At 37.8% G+C, this 19,176-nt stretch overlaps 1 protein-coding gene across 2 annotated transcripts in view; it reads right to left on the reverse strand.

Annotated features, from left to right (window-relative positions):
• Positions 1 to 19,176, reverse strand: part of UTP20 (UTP20 small subunit processome component) — a 109,210-nt gene that overhangs the window by 39,853 nt on the left and 50,181 nt on the right. For both annotated transcript variants that reach the window (XM_019446575.2, XM_019446574.2), the window contains exons 26-31: positions 15,590 to 15,756; positions 13,281 to 13,489; positions 7,030 to 7,173; positions 6,242 to 6,321; positions 1,315 to 1,532; positions 663 to 807 (exon numbers count right to left, since the gene is read on the reverse strand). In XM_019446575.2, coding sequence (XP_019302120.2) covers positions 663 to 807; positions 1,315 to 1,532; positions 6,242 to 6,321; positions 7,030 to 7,173; positions 13,281 to 13,489; positions 15,590 to 15,756 — 963 coding nt within the window. The remainder of the gene's footprint in view (positions 1 to 662; positions 808 to 1,314; positions 1,533 to 6,241; positions 6,322 to 7,029; positions 7,174 to 13,280; positions 13,490 to 15,589; positions 15,757 to 19,176) is intronic.

Consider the following 19,176-nt stretch of genomic DNA (forward strand, 5'->3'; position numbering starts at 1 on the left):
TACAACAGTATAAATAAAACATTTCAAAGAAGTTCCTCAACGATTCTCTAATATATCATTTTTTGCTGTTGCTGAGGTTAACAGAAAAAAATAAACTTTTCACAGCTAAGGCCTGGAACAATTTAGAGTTTAAAATAGAAACATTTTTTGTGCTCTGGTTTACTAACCTTGCTATAGAAATCACAATTACGTATTATTAGGTCTACTGACAAAAAGAATCTTTAAAAATCCTTGCAAGATCTTCTTGACCCTTAGAAAACAAAACAACCACAGCCTGCTCTTTTAAGTTAATTATTTTTATCAACTAAAAAAAAAAAAAAGTATGTGATCTCACGTAACTCAAAATTCTTTTTTTTCAAAATTCTAGTTGAACAAAATATGCAAAGGCTAAACAAGCAAATCTATTAGTCTACTTTAGAATTTTGAAGACTGTTTTCTTATAATAAAATGAAGGCAGATGCTTTACATAAAAGTTTTTTAATAAATATTCCAGAAAAGAAAAAGAGTTCCACATTAACTTAAAAATGGAAAGCATTTAAAATACTGAAAACCTTTTCAGCTTATTATCACATTTAAATAATTGAAAAACTGGACATAATTTAGCAGAAATTAAAACCACGGAGAGTAATGTTACCTTTTAAGGACGTATATATATCACTTACTTTGACAGAATGCCAAGTTCCTTACTGACTTGTGCTCTGTTCTTTTTCTTTTTCACCTTTTCTGCACTTATTGTGGTTTTGCTGAGATATTGGAGAATTGCAGGTACATGAGGTAGAATTAATCTTCCTCCCATTGTGATAGACTCTGAAAAAAAGTGATGTTTTGATTTTAATAAATTATTCTCTTAAAGGATATTCGTACACTATCTTCATAATGACAGACAAGGAAACCACTCAATTACCATAAACATTTAATAAATTTCAAATTTAAAGATGAAATAACTTTCTTCTTAGTCATAATAGCTGTATCATTAGCTAAATTTAAGTTTATATAAGAGACCCCTGAGGCTTTATCTAATTAACCCATTTTGGGAAGTAGTAAAAGAACTGTTCGTACAATATGATAGGAAGAATTCAGAAAAAGGACAGTGGAAGTCATTTGATAATTTCCTGGTGGGCAGTTGAGCTTTCTGGAGCATAAATAATCTGAATTTCTATGACTGCAAAGAAAATTCAGTTTATGTAAGTTGGTATTAATTTCTACAGAAAAGAAACTCTTTTAATAATGTAACTAATTAAAAGAGCCAAATTGTATGGACTTTTTCCTTTGTGAGGGCACAAATGCTAGCTTTGCTTTGTACAGCACACGTACCATCTGTCCTTTCGGTGTATTCGCATCCAGTCACCGGCAAGCTCGAAAGCGTTTCTGTGGGTTCAAAATCTGGAAGGTTAAGAAGGTCATCAGCTATATCCATCACAATAGAGGCTGTGGCTTCAGAGAGATTCTTCGCTGACAGAATTGCAAAGACGTTGGTCAGGATATCACACTCAGGGTGCCCAGGTTTCTGTTTAGCCAGTAAAGGGAAATACCTGCAAGGAGATTAGTCATCTTATTTCTCAATGTTTCTTTATGAAAACATGTTCTATATGAATTTTCATATTGAGTTTAAATACATATGTGAAGGAACATTAGTAAGATTACTCAAAAGGGAAATTATTTTAAAATCTATAATATGATGGGTAATGGTAGGCACCTCACCAACATTACATTAGACAATTTATCTACATCTCTCGTTTAATCCTCATAACATCTCTATCATGCGGTAACACGGTCCCCACATTACAGGTAAAAAACAAAAACAAACAAACAAAAAAACCCTGAGACTTGTCTAAAGCCACTGTGCTTAGTGGTGTAGAGCTGAGATTGAACCACAGTCTAACTCCAAAGTCTAAGCCTTTTCTACAAGAAATGTATTGAAGACAAGCTATTTTTCAATTAAAAGCCTTCTAGAGTGTGAATGTTTATAAAACATAAAAACCAACATACTACAGCATGGAAATTAAGAGTACAGACCAAACAAGAATTTGCTGTATCGGGATATGCAACATTTAGAGATTAGGATCATTTTCGGGTGGAGGTGGATGAATCCATCCCCAATTATGAAACCTCGCACAAAGGATAAGAGCATCCCACCTAGAGGAAACACACCAACAAGGGTAGAGAACACAAAGGCTTTCCAGCCAATGGCAAACCAGAAATTGTTTTACATCAGGGACGTAGTCCTAACAATCAGCAGGAAGGTAAAACCAAAAATATGCAGACAGTTTGGTTTTACCAATTAATCATCATTGGAAGAAGAGCTCAAGCACTTTTAATGTACTTAGTACTAACAAACTGAAGAAAGGCTCTAAGAGGCTGTATCCATACAACTTTGTCTAACAGATACTAGGAATAGTATGTGCAGGCACCAAGCAGAATACTTTACACATTATCACCTCTATTATCCACGAGGTAGGTACTGTTATTATTTCCATTCTATAGGTGGTGACACTGTGGCTCAGAGAGGCCAACTCTGTCAAAGAACACACAGTCGTGCTAGGATCTGAAGCTAGGTCTGTGTGGTTTTGGAGACTGTTCTCTTGACCACTACTCTGTGATGTCTTAACATTTTTTTTTAAGCACAAAAGGTGAAAAAACTGCTTTCAATTGCTGGCAAGGTCTTCGCAAGAACCCATTCAAATCCAAAACAACTTGTAAATGACCAAACTGCGTTTCTTGAACGGCAATGTAACAGTGTACTGGGCATGCTCCATGCTTAAGTATAGGGCTCTGTCAGAAATGTCAGCCACTCTTTCAATATGTAAGGAGTATCGACGAACCATGGATCATGAGGGGTAGTAACAATAATAATGTGACATGTTCTCTACCCTCAGGGAGCTTTAAGTAGGTCAGCTATTAAGAGAGGAGGGTAAAAAAAGGCAGCATGTGATCACAGGCCCAGGAGAGGAAAGCTCAGAGGAGGAAGAGATGGAATCACGTGGGGGTCATGGCGGTCAGAACCAGAGCAGCTATTAGTGAGAGTGGCCAGGGACAGTCCCAGTTTATTTTGGTTGTTTTGGCTTAATTATTTATAGCATCTCTCTTCACCCTCAGGAATATGGTTGGGATTATATGACCTCTCTAGTTAATGAGTAAGTTTCTGTTGTTTCGAGTTCACTTAATTTGAGACAATTTAACCTTAATTGTAAGCTTAAAGATACCGGCTATAGTTCAGCTCTACCTGCATCTGTCCAAACACAAAGCAAAATAAAATGCTGGACTTCTCTGCAGATGAAAACCTGCTGAAATGTCTAACTGACACTATGTAAACTGTAACCACACTTTGAAATAATTTTTAACTGAAAAGTAACATTTCTATCAGCTGGTTCTGAAATACTAAAAAAAAAAAATTTTTTTAAATGTTTATTTATTTTTGAGAGACAGAAGGCGAGTGTGTTGGGGAGAGAGAAAGGGAGGCACAGAATCCGAAGCAGGCTCCAGGCTCCGAGCTGTCAGCACAGAGCCTGACACGGGGCTTGAACTCACAAGCTGTGAGATCACCACTTGAGCTGAAGTCGGATGCTCAACTGACTGAGCCACCCAGGCGCCCCGGAAATACTCATTTTTTAATTCTTCCATACACAGCAACAAATGCGTATCTATTGCCAGGGAGATTTCAAGGGAAGTCAGTCCTTCTAAAGATTTCTTTCAGGTTAAGTGTTACATACAAAAAAAGCCATGTTACTCAGTGACTTCTATTTTTCTCCAACCCACAGTGGGAGAAACTGCAGAACACAGGATGAAGTGGCATCCAGTGATGTGGATCTATACCTTAAGAAAGGACCCAACTAATATAAAAGGCGGTCACCATCACCAAGTCTTAGATGAAAAGTCCTTCACGGTTATTTGCATAAAAATTACACAACTATAAGACATTTCTCAAGTATGCCTATGAAAGGCTGCTTATACATGCCCAGTTATAAGACAAGACATGAAATTGTTTTCTCAAACTGGGAAATAAATGAAAAGAGCCCTTACTAGCAGTAAAATATTTTAAACAGGTTTTCCTGAGGAAGACAGTGTCAAGGTCTTTGGTTTGTTTTTGATGACTATTTAATAACATGGGGAAAAGTTCCTCATATCATGGTACATGAAAAAAGATAAAATCAAAAGCTAGTTATACAGTAGGATACCAATTTTGTAAAAACTGATGCCAAGATTCTAATATCACACAATCAATAATGATTTTTTTTTTTTTTTAATTCTACCTTTCATTATTCAAAACAGATCAGGGCAAACTCAAGTCTATTTCTATCACTGAGATAAACAACATAGGTTTCTACACTCCTCAGGAAATATGCATTTGGTCTGTGACACAAGCATCTGTAGATGAAGGTCCTGTAAATGGCTCATGATGTCCTCAAAACAATGTTGACTTATGATCGGGAGGACTGTATGTATACTTAGATGTAGTTCTATAAAGAACAGAGGACATCTAGAAAATGTAAAAAGCCTATGCAATTTTTTTGATTTTAAGTAGAAACTGGGAAAAAGACAAAGAATGCAAATTACAAATCAGCTTTTATTTTTAAGCAAACATGCAAAAAGTAGCCAGGTTTATATGCTGGTATAACTACACATATCCCTGGCTTTTCAAAAGTTCATGTTATGCCACTTGGCTTTTATGAAAAAAGGCGAAACGCGAAAATAGCTTTCACCATTTGTTGTGCAGTAAGTCATTATGGAGGCAGCACGTACCCTGAGCAGTGAGAGTGGCCCTGCCAGGCTTCTTCCCTGGGAACCACACTCAGCATCTCAGCATCAAGGTGCCAGAGCTGTGAACTGCGTCTGTGAACATCTGTGCTTTGTCTCGATTTATTCTGTGCATCCCTTAGCAAGATGTGACCTAAGGTATCAGAGAAGCCTATGAGAGGTTATTTTTTGGATCTAGGAACGCTACAAATGTTTTCCGTGTAAATAAATAGTAATCACTTCTTTGCTTTATGCCATTTTGGCTTAAGAAAGGTTTCATAGAAATGTTCTACTTTCAGATAGCTGGAGAAACCTGTATCTGCCATGTTTCACATTCTGTTTTTCCCTTTCCCAGGCCAAATCAAACTACTGAAACAATTACAACACACTAGAAGAACATCCCTATTGATTCCAATACTTTTAATTTCTAAGTTTTAACGGAACTGTAAAACTAGCAAAAATGCGTAACTTTTGCTATAATTATGCTCTACAACTTAAATTGCAAAATGTTATTTTACCTATATTCCCCTTTGTTAAAAATTACAAATGAACACTCCAAAGATATAGCATAAAAAGTATCTCTTGCCTGCTCCCGGGCACCAAAACTTCCACATGCTACAATAACATTAACAGTTTCCCATGTATCCTTCTAGACATTTTCTTTTTCTTTCGTTTCTTTTTCTTCCTTTTTTTTTCTTCCTTCCTTCCTCCCTTCCTTTCTTCCTTCCTCTTTCTCCCTTCCTTCCTCTTCCTTCCTTTTTCTTCCTTCCTTCCTTTCTGTTTCTTTCTTTCCTTTCGTTCTTTCTTTCAAGTTTTTATTTATTTTTGAGAGACACACACAGAGCAGTGAGCAGGGGAGGGGCAGAGAGAGGGAGAGAGAGAGAATCGCAAGCAGAGCCTGAGCAGTAAGCATAGAGCTGGACACAGGGCCTAATCCCACAAAGCATGAGATCATAACCTGAGCCAAAATCAAGAGTCCGACGCTTAACTGGCGGAGCCACCCAGGCACCTCTCCTTCTAGACATTTTCTACTTCGTTTTATATATATACACATGCACAGTTATTTTTCTTGGATTATATTGTTCAGCAACTTGTATTTTTCTTTAAACTATGTCTTTTGAAATTCAGCCACCTTATTCTCTTTAATTTTTTTTTTTTTTTTTTAACGTTTATTTATTTTTGGGACAGAGAGAGACAGAGCATGAACGGGGGAGGGGCAGAGAGAGAGGGAGACACAGAATTGGAAGCAGGCTCCAGGCTCTGAGCCATCAGCCCAGAGCCTGATGCGGGGCTCGAACTCACGGACCGCGAGATCGTGACCTGAGCCAAAGTCGGACACTTAACTGACTGAGCCACCCAGGCGCCCCCACCTTATTCTCTTTAACCACACCTGTTGTATTTCATTGTATGGAAAGACCATAAATAATATTATTAATTCCCTTGACTCATTTTGACTAGATTGGTCTAAAACACTGTCATTTTTAAAGGCAGGGAGGAAGGGTCATACCTTGCATTTCTGCTCCAGATACTAATTAGTTTCAGCAGAGGAGTGGGAGAATACTGACTCTCAGATCCAAGCCTTCCGATCTAGGACACAAAATGAACAGAATACAAAATAAAATTACATACAGAATTGTGGACAAAAATAACTAAAAAGCAGAACAAGTACAGAAACCACACCCAAGGATAAAGAGCCAAGGGACAGAGATTAACATTTAAAGGACAGATGAAAGAAAAAAAACAAAGGAATCCAAAATATCTACACATGGAAGATGGCAAAGGCAGTGAAAGGAAGGGCTAGACACTTGAAAGGAATGACGTCCTTTAGGTTTCATTTGGGTAGAAATAACAGAGCTCAAGCAGCTAGAAATCTTTCCTAAAATCAAGTCTCCTCTATAGTCTTTTTAGTTACAGTTATACCAGGTATCGTCACAAAATGGTTACAAACAAGGAAATGTGTAACAAAAATACTTGTGCATTTTCTCTTGTATTTGTCAAAATCCAAAGGCACATCACTGAGGTGATACAACGGTTATATTCCATTTGCTTGAGAGACACGTCATATTCAAATTAACCTTAAGTATAAATGTCATGGGATTAAGAAACCAGCTCTTGAGCTTTAGGTGGCAGTGGAGGCAAAGAAAAGTGTTCTGAAGTTCCAGAAACAAAGGAAGACTTAGTGTAAAAGGAAAGACCAGGAAAGGCATTCATGTCTGGGTGTAGACTAAGCTGGTTAAAGTAAAAACAAGGGAAGAAGCAGAAGATATCCAGGCAGAATGTAATAATCATGTTTACCTGGGGCCAAACTGCACCATGAAATACAGCATCAATTTCTTCTGTTCTGAATTGGTAAGATTCCCAATCCAAAAAGATGTCAGTTACCATTTTGATTCCAAGACGTCTTAAATTTTTCAGCGGGTTAATAAACCTGAGCTGTATCTGTAAAACAAAGATCTTCTGTTAAAAAAAACCAAAAAAACAAAAAAACGTATTTCAGGGCACCTCTGTGGCTCAGTTGATTAAACGTCCGACTTCGGCTCAGGTCATGATCTCCTGGTTCGTGAGTTTGAGCCCTGCATCAGGCTCTGTGCTGACATCTCAAAATCTGGAGCCCGCTTCAGATTCTGTGTCTCCATCTCTCTGTCCCTCTCCCACTTGTAATCTGTCTCTCTCTCAAAAATAAATAAACATTAAAAAACTTAAAAAAAAAAACAAACTATTTCCTTTTTATCCTTGGTTCCTCAGGGAAGCACTCTTGCTCAGATGGCTACGAATCAAACTGGAAATCCTGTTAGTAAGTCTATTGACTGTGGCTCTGATTCACATGGAAATGTCAACTGAGTATATCATATTGCTTTTTTCATTGAACAAGATGGGTAAACAGAGACTTAAAGTCAAATGGTGAGGTGTGCTCCATTATCACTGCCTAGTAAAATCACGTTAAAGTGTCCTTAAGGGAAAAAAAAAAAATCACAAATGGAACAGCTGTTTTGTGTCCTGCATTGTTTTATTTCTTTATCCCCGTAATTGTCTCAAATAAAATCCTGATTTCTTCCTATGAACAGAACATTCTAAACAAAAGTTTTTTTGCCATCACAATGTCTTAGATTAGGGGGAAAAAATAAATCTTTGTTTCAAATGAAAGTCACTTTCTTTTTTTGTTTTCATAACTTTTTTACTTTTTCTGAAACTAAGAGTTTTCAATTATTCTTGTTAAAAAATTAGTCTAGGGAACTAAAGAATGTATGGTCTATATAGTGGAATACTTCATACAGTATAAGAGAATAAGGTGATTAAATTGAGGCATGGGATGATCTGAAAATATACAGTTCAAAGAAAAATATGGGAAAAAAATCAAAATTTGTCTTTAGAGGCACAGAGGCTAGAGTGGGTGGATGTTTGAATTAAGAGCAAACTTCTTTCATAACAGATACTGCTACTCGGCATCTCCTTCCTGATGAGTTACAAAATCACAATTATGTGGCCAGTTTGTTCAGGCTCAGAGTAGAATAATTTATTGAGACCCCACCAATGAGTCCAATGGCATGACAGCCATAGTTCTGACCTCAGCTTAAAATCTCACTAAAGGAAAACATATTAAATTATGTGATAGACTGAAAACGCTGAAGACAGCCAATAGGGGAGGAATTACAAATTTGAAAAGGGAAATAAATGCTTCATGTGAGAGGCAGAATTTCTAGTGGATCTTAAAGGATGAAGAGGTTTAGGCCAAGCAGAGATAAAAGCCTAGAAAGTTTCCTCCCAAGCATGGAATGTTATTAAAAATCAAACAAATGGGGTAAGGTGCAACCCCTAATTGTTTTTCCATTTCATTAACATACTGTGAGCCCTGGATATATAGTGGCAACTTATTTTTACAAGGGACCTTTATTATCTATGTCGAAATCTAAAAACCACCCTGAAAAAAATTTTTAATATAATTTACTGTCAAATGGGCTTACATACAACACCCAGTGCTCATCCCAACAAGTGCCCTCCTCAATGCCCATCACTCATTTTCCCCTCTCCCCAACCTTCCATCAACCCTCAGTTTGTTCTCTGTATTTAAGAGTCTCTTATGGTTTGCTTCCCTCCCTCTCTGTAACTATTTTTTCCCCTTCCCTTCCACCATGGTCTTCTGTTAAGTTTCTCAAGATCTACATGAGTGAAAACATATGATACCTGTCTTTCTCTGACTTATTTCACTTAGCATAATACGTTCCAGTTCCATCCACGTTGCTTCAAATGGCATGATTTCATTCTTTTTCATTGCCAAGTAGTATTCCATTGTATGTATAAACCACATCCTCTTTATCCATTCTCGATTGATGGACATTTAGGCTCTTTCCATGATTTGGCTACTGTTGAAAGCGCTGGTATAAACATTGGGTACAAATGCCCCTATGCATCAGCACTCCTGTATCCCTTGGGTAAATTCCTAGCAGTGGTATTGCTGGGTCATAGGGTAGGTCTATTTTTAATTTTTTGAGGAACCTCCACACTGTTTTCCAGAGCGGCTGCACCAGTTTGCATTCCCACCAACAGTGCAAGAGGGTTCCCGTTTCTCCACATCCTCACCAGTGTCTAGTTTCCTGATTTGCTCATTTTAGCCACTCTGGTGTGAGGAAAACCACTCTGAAATTTGTGAAGACAACACAATACCCTAATATAATGAATTTCATCAAGCTTTATGGCCATGATATTATGAAGAAAAGTAATGGGGGGTTACTTGTGATGAAAACTGGATACTCTGATGAAAAGAAGTATTTGAATCTAAAACAACACATTTTAAATTCAAGTGAATGGGAGCAACAATGTCATTACTTCGCCATGCAAATTGGAGGAATCATCATATTTCACATACCTCCCAGGTTTCTACCATCTACTTGTGGCCAATTATCTCTTTATCCAAATTACAACGACAGGAAATAACAGGCAAGCACAAGGTGATACAGTTACAGGTCATTCTGCTTTGCTTCAGTTCTGCGGGCAATATTTTCAATATGAGGTCTATCATGTTTGCTAAAAGATAAAAACTATTACCTACATTTGAAACAATATGGTATCATGATCCCCTGGAGAAAATAAGAAACTAACCATAGCAAATATGATGTCAAATCAGACACCCCCACCTTTTCCCTCTTCCCACCAGGCACCCTCCACATCGGGTAGGATCTACACATTCCACTCACTTCGTTTCTACAGTGTCAGCTTCCCAATTTACTCAATAATTTAGTAAACTTGAGAAAAGCCCTAAAAGTGAGCAATTGTAGACTTTTGTTCCAAGAGGAACAGTCAATATGACTGAGTTCATGTACATTTAAAAGTTACTACATTGTTCAAATATTCCAAAATAAATCAAACCACAACAACCCTCATGATATATACTTCAGTGTCAGTCAATGCTTTAAAGGAGCTAAAAGACACACACACACAAATAAAATTAAAAATAAAAATAAATAAATGTGTAACTTAGTTCAAACACACAAATGTAGAAGTTTAACTCACTTAAGCAGTATTACTGTGTAATAATTCATTACAGCACTTCAAGGAATTCTTTGAACTTGTCCAAGAACCTTAAAAAAAAAGCTCCAAACGGTCAAAAAGCTTAGCACCTCACTAACTAAAGATCTATGAAATTGCATAATTGGTCTTTGGAGTTACTAACTGTTGACTCAAGAGTAAGGCTGCATTACTGAATAACTGCTTCTAAGTTAACCAAGAAGTCAGAGAACTTATACAGAGTTTATAAAACCTCTAACCTTTCACGATTTAATATATCCATGTGTAGATAAAGTCACTATCACTCACTATAAGGCACAAATGAAAATTCACACAGAAGTCTTCGTATGGCTCTGATGCTCTCAAATAACACAGAGAAAGAATTTTTCCAAGACCTCTTTTCAGCTTTCACTGTTGCCCCCCGCCCAAGCCTCTTTTCCACAAAGCAATCAAAGTGAGATTTTAAAAACATCAAACAGACCTCATCACTCCCTGGCTTCAAACCTCTTCGAGGTTTCCCAATACAGTTAGGAGTAAATCCAGCTCACAGCCCAAGAGGCCCTACCTAGCTCTCGACGTTACCTTACACGAGTCCTGTCGCTCCTGTGCTTTAGCCATCTTACCCTTGTGTCTCTTAGAATGTGCCACGGCTGTTCTACCTCAGGGACTACCGGTCATTTTATCTGCCTGAAATGTTCTTCCCACAGCTGGGGAGACACGAGTTCAAATTATCACCTCCTTAGAGAAGACACTGACCACCTTAACAAAAGCAGCACCATCCACTCCCTGTTTGTCACTTCCTATCACATCCCCTCATTTTATTTAAAAAATTTTCACATCTCATGTCCCTCACTCAACATGCTCATGTTTTCCTCTACTTTTGTGAATATATGGAGTGTATTCCTTTCTAACAGCTATTTTAAGTTTTTGGCTATTTCTATCATCTGTACCATTGCTCGTGCTGCTTCTATTGACTGGTTTTTTCCTTATTATGAATAAAATTTTCTTACTTCTTGGCATGCCTGGTAAAACTTGACTGGATGTCAGACACTGTGAATTTTATTTTCATTTAAATCATTTGAAAACTTTTGCATTTTATTCTCAGAAGCAGTTAATGTACTTGGGAAGTTGGATCTTTGTGAGCTTTGGTAGGTGTTGCCAGGGCAGCCTTTATTCCAGAGTTAATCTAGTTCCAACACCGAGGCAAGGCCCTGCCTAGGACTCTTCCTGGTGCCTCGGGTATTATGAGCTTTCTGCCCTGGCTATTGGGAACTTGAGCTGCTCCTAACCGTGTGTTAGTCGGAGGTCTGTTCTCTGCCTGCTTGCAGTTTTTCTGCATCTGTTCAAGATGGATCAACAAGGACTAGGTTTGGCCTTCCTTCTCAAGCAACTAAAAAACTGAACATATGAAACATTCATATGAACATATGAAATGATGATTTTTCAGATACTAGACAGCAGGCAGTAAAGGACAGTAAGCCCTGGGAGAGGGGGGCAACAGAGGAAGTGAGTCCTACACATTTCCCGGTTTCTTGCTTGGAGTTCCAGGATTTAGTGTGAGAAGGCAGAGCCCAGGCATGGCAGCAAGAATTTGCAGGCAGAGTGCTGGGGAGGAGAGAGCTCCATAGAGAATGAGTCACAGATCTGCAGAGGGTCTCATTTATTTCCCTCTGGGGACTCCCCACCAACCGACATTATTCTATTTATTTATTCTCTTTCTCCCCATGACACTGAGTCCTTACCTGTCTCATTCCCCACCTAGAATTATGTCTGATAGATAGCAGGTAGGTGTGAAATAAGTATTTATTGAAAAAATGAATGGACAGGAAGTTTTGTTTGCTTTGTTCACTGTTCCATCTCCAGTGCTCAGAACGGTGCCTGTCACCCAAAAGGGGCTCAATTAATATTTGTGGAAGGAATGAATGAAAGAGTAAAGAAAACAAAATGATGCCTAACAAAATATAAGGTGTGTTCTAAATCCCTGGAGCTCGGCAATCGAGAATTTCATTACTAAAGCAGATGTGTATCCACACATAGCCCAAAAAACAGCGTCAAATTTTGGTTGTCCATTTTCAGTGATCATGACCATATCTGAGAGACAGTTCACCATGCATATCCATAAATCAAATGAATGAAACAGATTTTTAACCCAGTTAAAACTGTGCCTGTTTACCATTAATGGAGAATCAACAGAAATGGGAATCTAGATCTGCACTTCAAGTCTCATTTTCTCTAAGAAGCCTTCAGTCCATAAAGACATAGGTTTCTCTTGACTTCCCAGAAAGTATACTTATGCCCGTATACTTGTTTCAACAGAACATAAATATATTGTCTTTAATACAATTCAGAAAATATTTACTGCCTTGTGAAGCCTCTGGCATTGAGCTAGCTGCATGGTCTTGCTGCTGATCTTTATTCAAAACATTGTACTCCTAGTAGGCAAGCATTTACTTATAAAAGACCTCTCGGCAATTCTTACCTCAAAATAACAAGGATGATGCTAACAGTATTCTGTTCATTCTCCAACTACTCTGGACAAATGAGAGTTGGAAGATGTCCTATACCTCTAGGCTCTTGAAATTAAAATGTGAGAAACATCAGCTCAACTATCCCTGACTTTAGTTTTTCAGATGTATATAGAACTAATTCACACTCTGTTTTTAAACCTCTTTTTAAAATATACAAGTGACATACAGCTGACCCTTGAATAACGCAAGGGTTAGGGGTGTTGATCCCTTGCGCAGTCACAAGTCTATGTGTAACTCCCCCAAAACTTTACTAATAGCTTACTGTTGATTGAAAGCCTTACCAATACCATAAACAGTCAATTAACATATACTTTGTATATGTATTATACTTTGTAATTCTGTATTATTACTTTATAATAAAGTCAGCTAGAGAAAAGGTTATTAAGAAGATCATTAGGTACATTTACAGTACTGCACTACATTTATCAGAAAAAAAAATCCCACTTGCAAGTGGACCCACACAGTTCAAACCCACATAATTCATCCAGGAAGAAAAACATCTACAGTGAATCTCACCTTTTCTCGTTGGTCAAGGATGTGTGAGACTGTTGCTGTCATGCACAACAGTATCTGCAAAATCTTTGGTAAGTAGGCACTGATCAGATGACTAATGTTCTTCAATACTATTTCAAGGCTATTTAAGATACCATGCTGACGACCTAAAGGAAGAACTTTCGACAAATCCAAATCTTCTACTGACTGAATGACTGCAGAATGGCATTCTCCTAGTGCAAGAGATATCAAGTAAAAGGAAATGTTAGTTACTCTCCAATTACAGCTTCAATTTCCCTCAATGATACAGTATGATCATGTAGATGATAATGTACTTTCCTAACATATTTTCTCCTGATTCTCTTACCAAATATTCAATGAGCTAGGCATGGCACATTTTAGTATTATCACTTTATAGATGAGGAAACTCAGAATAAAAGAGAGAGAAACTTGTGCCAGAACTAAGTCTCTAAGCCCACTTCTCATCCTTAGACTATTCCTCAAAACCCGAGTTACAATGTCTTCATTCCCCTCGCAATTTTGCATACACTTTCCTCACTCTCAGCTTTCACGGTCTATGTTGATTTGAGCAGTTTCACAGAAAATGTCCCACTAATAGAAGTTTCTTAAATGCCGAGAATCAAATGTTTCCTCTTGTAGTCCTTAGTGAATAAATAAAACAAAATTCTTTATAAACAGGCACCAAAATTGATTTCATAATTTACTTAAAAGACTTGAATTGTTACCGCTTGAGCTTTATACTTCAAACCAACTGGCATGAAATCACAGGCTTGCTAATTCATACACCTAAATGGTACACCTGTAAGAGTACCATTTATAGCTACCCTCTTACAATGGAGGCTGTTTCACTGAACAAAAGCCTTTCTATTCTTTTGCAGGGCAATATACTGAATGAAAACATTTTAACAGCTGAATCCATTATCATAGAAAAATACAGAACTTAATGTAACACATTACCCTATAAATAAATATCTATGTTTGCCTAAAGCAAAGCAATTATGGGACTACAGCAGAGGTTCTGCAGTCAGAAAAAGCTATCATTTTCTCCTTCCCTCCCCCTTCCTTCCTTCTTCCCTCCCTTTCTTTCTTTCTCTCTCTTTATCTCTCTCTTTCTCTCTCCTATTTTTGGGGCACCTGAGTGGTTCAGTGGTTGAGCTTCCAACTCTTGACTTCAGCTTAGGTCATGCACCTCACAGTTGGTGAGATCGAGCCCCAATGCTAGGCTCTGTGCTGTTACCTTGGAGCCTGCTTGGGATTCTCTCTCTCTCCCTCTCTTTGCCCCTACCCAGCTTGGATGCTCGCTCTCTCTCAAAATAAATAAACTTAAAAAAACAAAAACAAAAACAAAACTACCATTTTCTACCTGAGTGGCTATAAGCAAAATACTACACTCTCTAAGTCTCAGTTTCCTCATTTGTAAAATGGGACCAGTCAAGTAATGATACCTCATGTGGTTATTTTAAGGATCAACTGAGTTGTATGTAAAGGGATCTGCCATAATGTCTGGCATGGAGTATGCACTCAATGTTAGCTATTATTATTACTAATAATTACTAACATTGCACACCAAAAAACAGACCACACAGCATTTCAACTCATTTTTATATACTTATTACATTCACTGCACTTAGACGGTGAGGTTGAGAGCAGAGATTATTGAAAAGTGTCCAGGGTACAGGAGGTATTCAATGAATCATTACTCAATAGATGAATGACTTAGTGAATGACTAAATACCAAGACAATTGAAATTAATTCATCAGCATGCTCTAAGTTTCTAAGGAGAAACCTATTCATTGTGTATGCGTAAGTACCATTTTTCAAATGGCCTAAATGCACAACAATCAAAATACATTATCTCCTTCCTTCCTTCCTTCCTTCCTTCCTTCCTTCCTTCCTTCCTTCCTTCCTTCCTTCCTTCCCTTCCTTCCTTCCTTCCTTCCTTCCTTTAATTTAAAGATCTTATTTTTTCTAAGTAATCCCTACACCCAACGTGGGGTTTGAACTTACAACCCTGAGATCAAGAGTCGCATGCTCCACCGACCGCGCCAGCCAGGCTCCCCCTGAAAAATACACATTTTCTAATCAGGGGCTTACTGACACATGGATGCTGACGACCCTCAGGATCAGTGTGAGCTTTGCTTAATTCAATCAAAATTTCAAATGAATTCCATTTCAGCCAAAAGTCCACCATCAAGATTGGGAGGAACAGTCCCATGAGAAAGATGTCCAAGAGCACAGGAGACTTAGCCTGAGACATCAGAAATCTACAGCAGACAACACACATTCAGAGTAGCAGGGAGTTGAGAGCTACCATTCTTGAAGTGCTTCACAGGTTCAAATAGCAGGTCCAAGAATGTCTCGATCTCCTCCGGTTTGGTCCCAGCAAGGAATCTCAGAACAATGGACATGCGGGTCCCTGAGGCAGATTTCCCCTGAGTTTTACTCCCAGTCTTATTTTTCATTCGGCCATACAAAATCCTAAAAAGTTAATTAAGAGAACATTATTTTCTTTGCACATTAATCCTGAAACATAATTCTAGTCATTCTGTTTTCCTAAAAGCCAAGAACAGCAAGTCAATGGACTTAAAAGGATATATTATAAAATAAGGAAAGATGAAAACAGAAATTAGTTATTTAACATATAAAATTTAGAAGAACAACAAAAAACAAGGCTGAAGGAAGCAGGAGGAAGGAAATAATAAAGATAAAAGGCCAAAAGGTAGTTCTTTATACGAAGAAAAAAAGCAGTAAAATAGGCAAGCCAAAGGTATATCTAATCAAGAAAAAATGAAAACAATAATATATAGATTAAAAGGAAATAAGTGAATTCAACTCTAAGTAAAATAAGGAAACTGGCAAGATTTCAATTAAATGGGGAATTTCCTGGGCAAGAAAAAGCCAAAACACATAAGTAAGTGAAAGGAACTTAAGAAAACCTGAATAGAACAGTAATCATGAGTAAACATGGAACCTATACAGTTTTTCAGATGAATTTTTTAAACTGTCAAAGAAAACTAATTGCTATGCTATAAAGTTTCATAGCTGAGAGAAAGAAGGAACAGTCCTTTTTCATTCATGAAGGTGGTGTAACTAAGATATTGAGTTGGGCTAGGAACAAAAATAAAATTATATACCACTCTTGCTTATAAACATAAAACCCATTTCTTTTTAAAAAAAATTTTAGTGTTTATTTTTGAGAGAGAGAGAGAGAGAGAGAGAGAGAGAGAGAGAACACATGTGCACACGCACAAGTGAGGGAGGGGCAGAGAGCAAGAGACACAGAATCCGAAGCAGGCTCCAGGCTCTAGGCTCTGAGCTGTTAGCACATAGCCTGATGAGGGGCTCAAACTCACAAGCTGTGGTATCATGACCTGAGCAGAAGTCGAACGCTCAACCGACTGAGCCACCCAGGCGCCTCATAATACTCATTTCTAATTACAGTATCCAGTAATGCATTAAAACAATATTAAAGCTAAATAAGAAGTATCCCAGAAATGCAAGACAGAATCACTAGCAAAACCTATTAGATTGGGGTGCTTTATACTCTTAAACATTTTTGAGGTCCCCAAAGAGTTTTTGTATGAGTTTTATCTATTGATATTTATCATAGTAGAAATTAAAATGGGTTACCATAAATAATATTTTTAATAAAAAATAATTTTATTTTCCAAATCTCTCCCCACCAAAACTTAGTGAGTCTAGAGGTATGTTTTTTTTACTTATTTTCACATTTCTTTACTATCTTGCTTATTAGAAGATAACTGGATTTTCCTATCGATTTCTGCATTCAATCAATTGCAATATATTGTAGTTGAAGAAAATCCAGACTTTAAACAGATATGCAGGTGGGGAAAGGAAACATATTTTGTAAACTTTCAGATAATTCTTTTGTGATAACTGTGGATATTGCACTTTGATACCACACCAAACTTCAACAAGTGGTACTTTCCATTTTTTCTATTTTTTTAATTTTCTTTTTAATGTTTATTTATTCTTTGAGAGAGAGAGAGAGAGAGAGAGAGAGAGAGAGAGAGAGAATGAGCAGGGGAGGGGCAGAGAGAGGGAGGCACAGAATCCGAAGCAGGCTCCAGGCTCTGAGCCGTCGGCCCAGAGCCCGACGCGGGGCTCGAACTCACAAACCGTAAGATCATGACCCAAGCTGAAGTCGGACACTTAACCAACTGAGCCACCCAGGCGCCCCAACAAGCGGTAGTTTCTTAAAGGCTAGTTGCAATATGCAATCTGAAACATATTCATAAACTCTGTGATCTGTTACCTTAATCTCCATCTGTCTATCTTGCACTTTGAATGGATCTTTACCCACCAATGATTCTGTAACACGCATCGGTAATTTGGAAAATAGGCCATTCGATGAGACAACCAGTATTCAGCAGAAGTGCTTTATGCACATTTCCCACTTTGTCATACAAGACAATAAAAAGACGAGTACTCAAGGTTTAAGATTCACCAAGAACATTAATGACCAGGATTTTTTTTTTTTTTCTTTAACTCCAGGTGTGTGGTAATGAAGAATGACTGGTACAGTTTGGAGGCACTGTCCTGATTAGTCGTGGGGCACCAGAAGTTTTACCCACTGTTGCTTCTGCCTCGTCAGCACAAATATCGACATGCTGGGAAAAAGTAATGTCTTAGTAGTACTATGAAAAAAGTCTTAACCTCACAGACCGCCTGAGAGCATCTCAGCGACAGCCCCCGCCAAGAAGGGGCAGACTACACTTCAAGAAGGGCTGCTCTAGCAGCATTACTGTTAAATACGGCAGCAAGACAAGGATAACCACAAACACTACCACCACAGTTCATTCTTCTACTCTGTGTAGGTGATACGTAAATTTAAAAAACAGAAAAAATAAGGCTTGTTTGTTTTTACCATAAAAGACAAAATTAATTAAACTAACATTTACTACAGGCTGTGGAGTACCTTCTGTCAGGGGAGACAAGTGATAAGAAAGAGGATATGCCGGACAATTATGAGGAAAAATAAAGCGAGGCAGGGGACTAAAGGGTGATTAGAGGACGGTGCGATTTTACACAAAGTGGTCGAGGAAGGCATCCTGACAACATGACATCGGAGAGAAGACTGAGTGAAGAAGAAGAGCTAGCCAACTTGTGTTGTGAGCACAGAGATGAGCAGGTCCACAGACTTGGAAGTGGGCTCTGAGGGGGGCAGTGAATGGAAACCATGTGGCTGGACAGGCAGGCTGCAGGGAGGTCATACCAGGCCCTCGAAGGAGGAGTGAGGACCTTCTACTTTATTTCGAGTAAAATGGAACCTTAAAGAGTTTTTTTTAAACAGCAGACTAATAATTTAATGACTGTTATTAACGATTACTTTTTCAACCAAGAAAATCCAATGAAAACTATTAAAATGAATATAACAAAGGTCTGTACTGTGGATGGTTACATTATCAACACCAAAAATCAATAGCTTTTATAATCATAATTAGTTACATACCAAATGAATGAATTATTTTTACTATTTCTCAATAAAATTTAGAGGAATACTGGATTTAATTTTAACATTATTATTAAAATAACTCCACGGCAAGATCTTTCTTTATGTTAGGGACAAAGTTTATTTTACATCTTATCTTAAAGTTTATTTATTTATTTTGAGAGAGAGAATGCAAGCAGGGGAAGGACAGAGAGGGGTGGGGGGGAATCCCAAGCAGGCTCCACACCACCACTGTGTGAGCCTATCGTGGGGCCTGAACTCACAAACTGTGAGATCACGATCTGAGCCGAGACCAAGAATTGGGACTCTTAAGTAACTGAGCCACCCAGATGCCCCAGGGACAAATTATTTTCAAGTAAGTTTCTATAACAATTTGACTTCTCCAAAAGGTCCAATTAAAAAAAAAAATCAAAATAAAATAAAAA

Source organism: Panthera pardus, unplaced genomic scaffold (assembly GCF_024362965.1).
Source record: "Panthera pardus isolate Hobbes unplaced genomic scaffold, ASM2436296v1 HiC_scaffold_6, whole genome shotgun sequence".
NCBI lineage: Eukaryota > Metazoa > Chordata > Mammalia > Carnivora > Felidae > Panthera > Panthera pardus.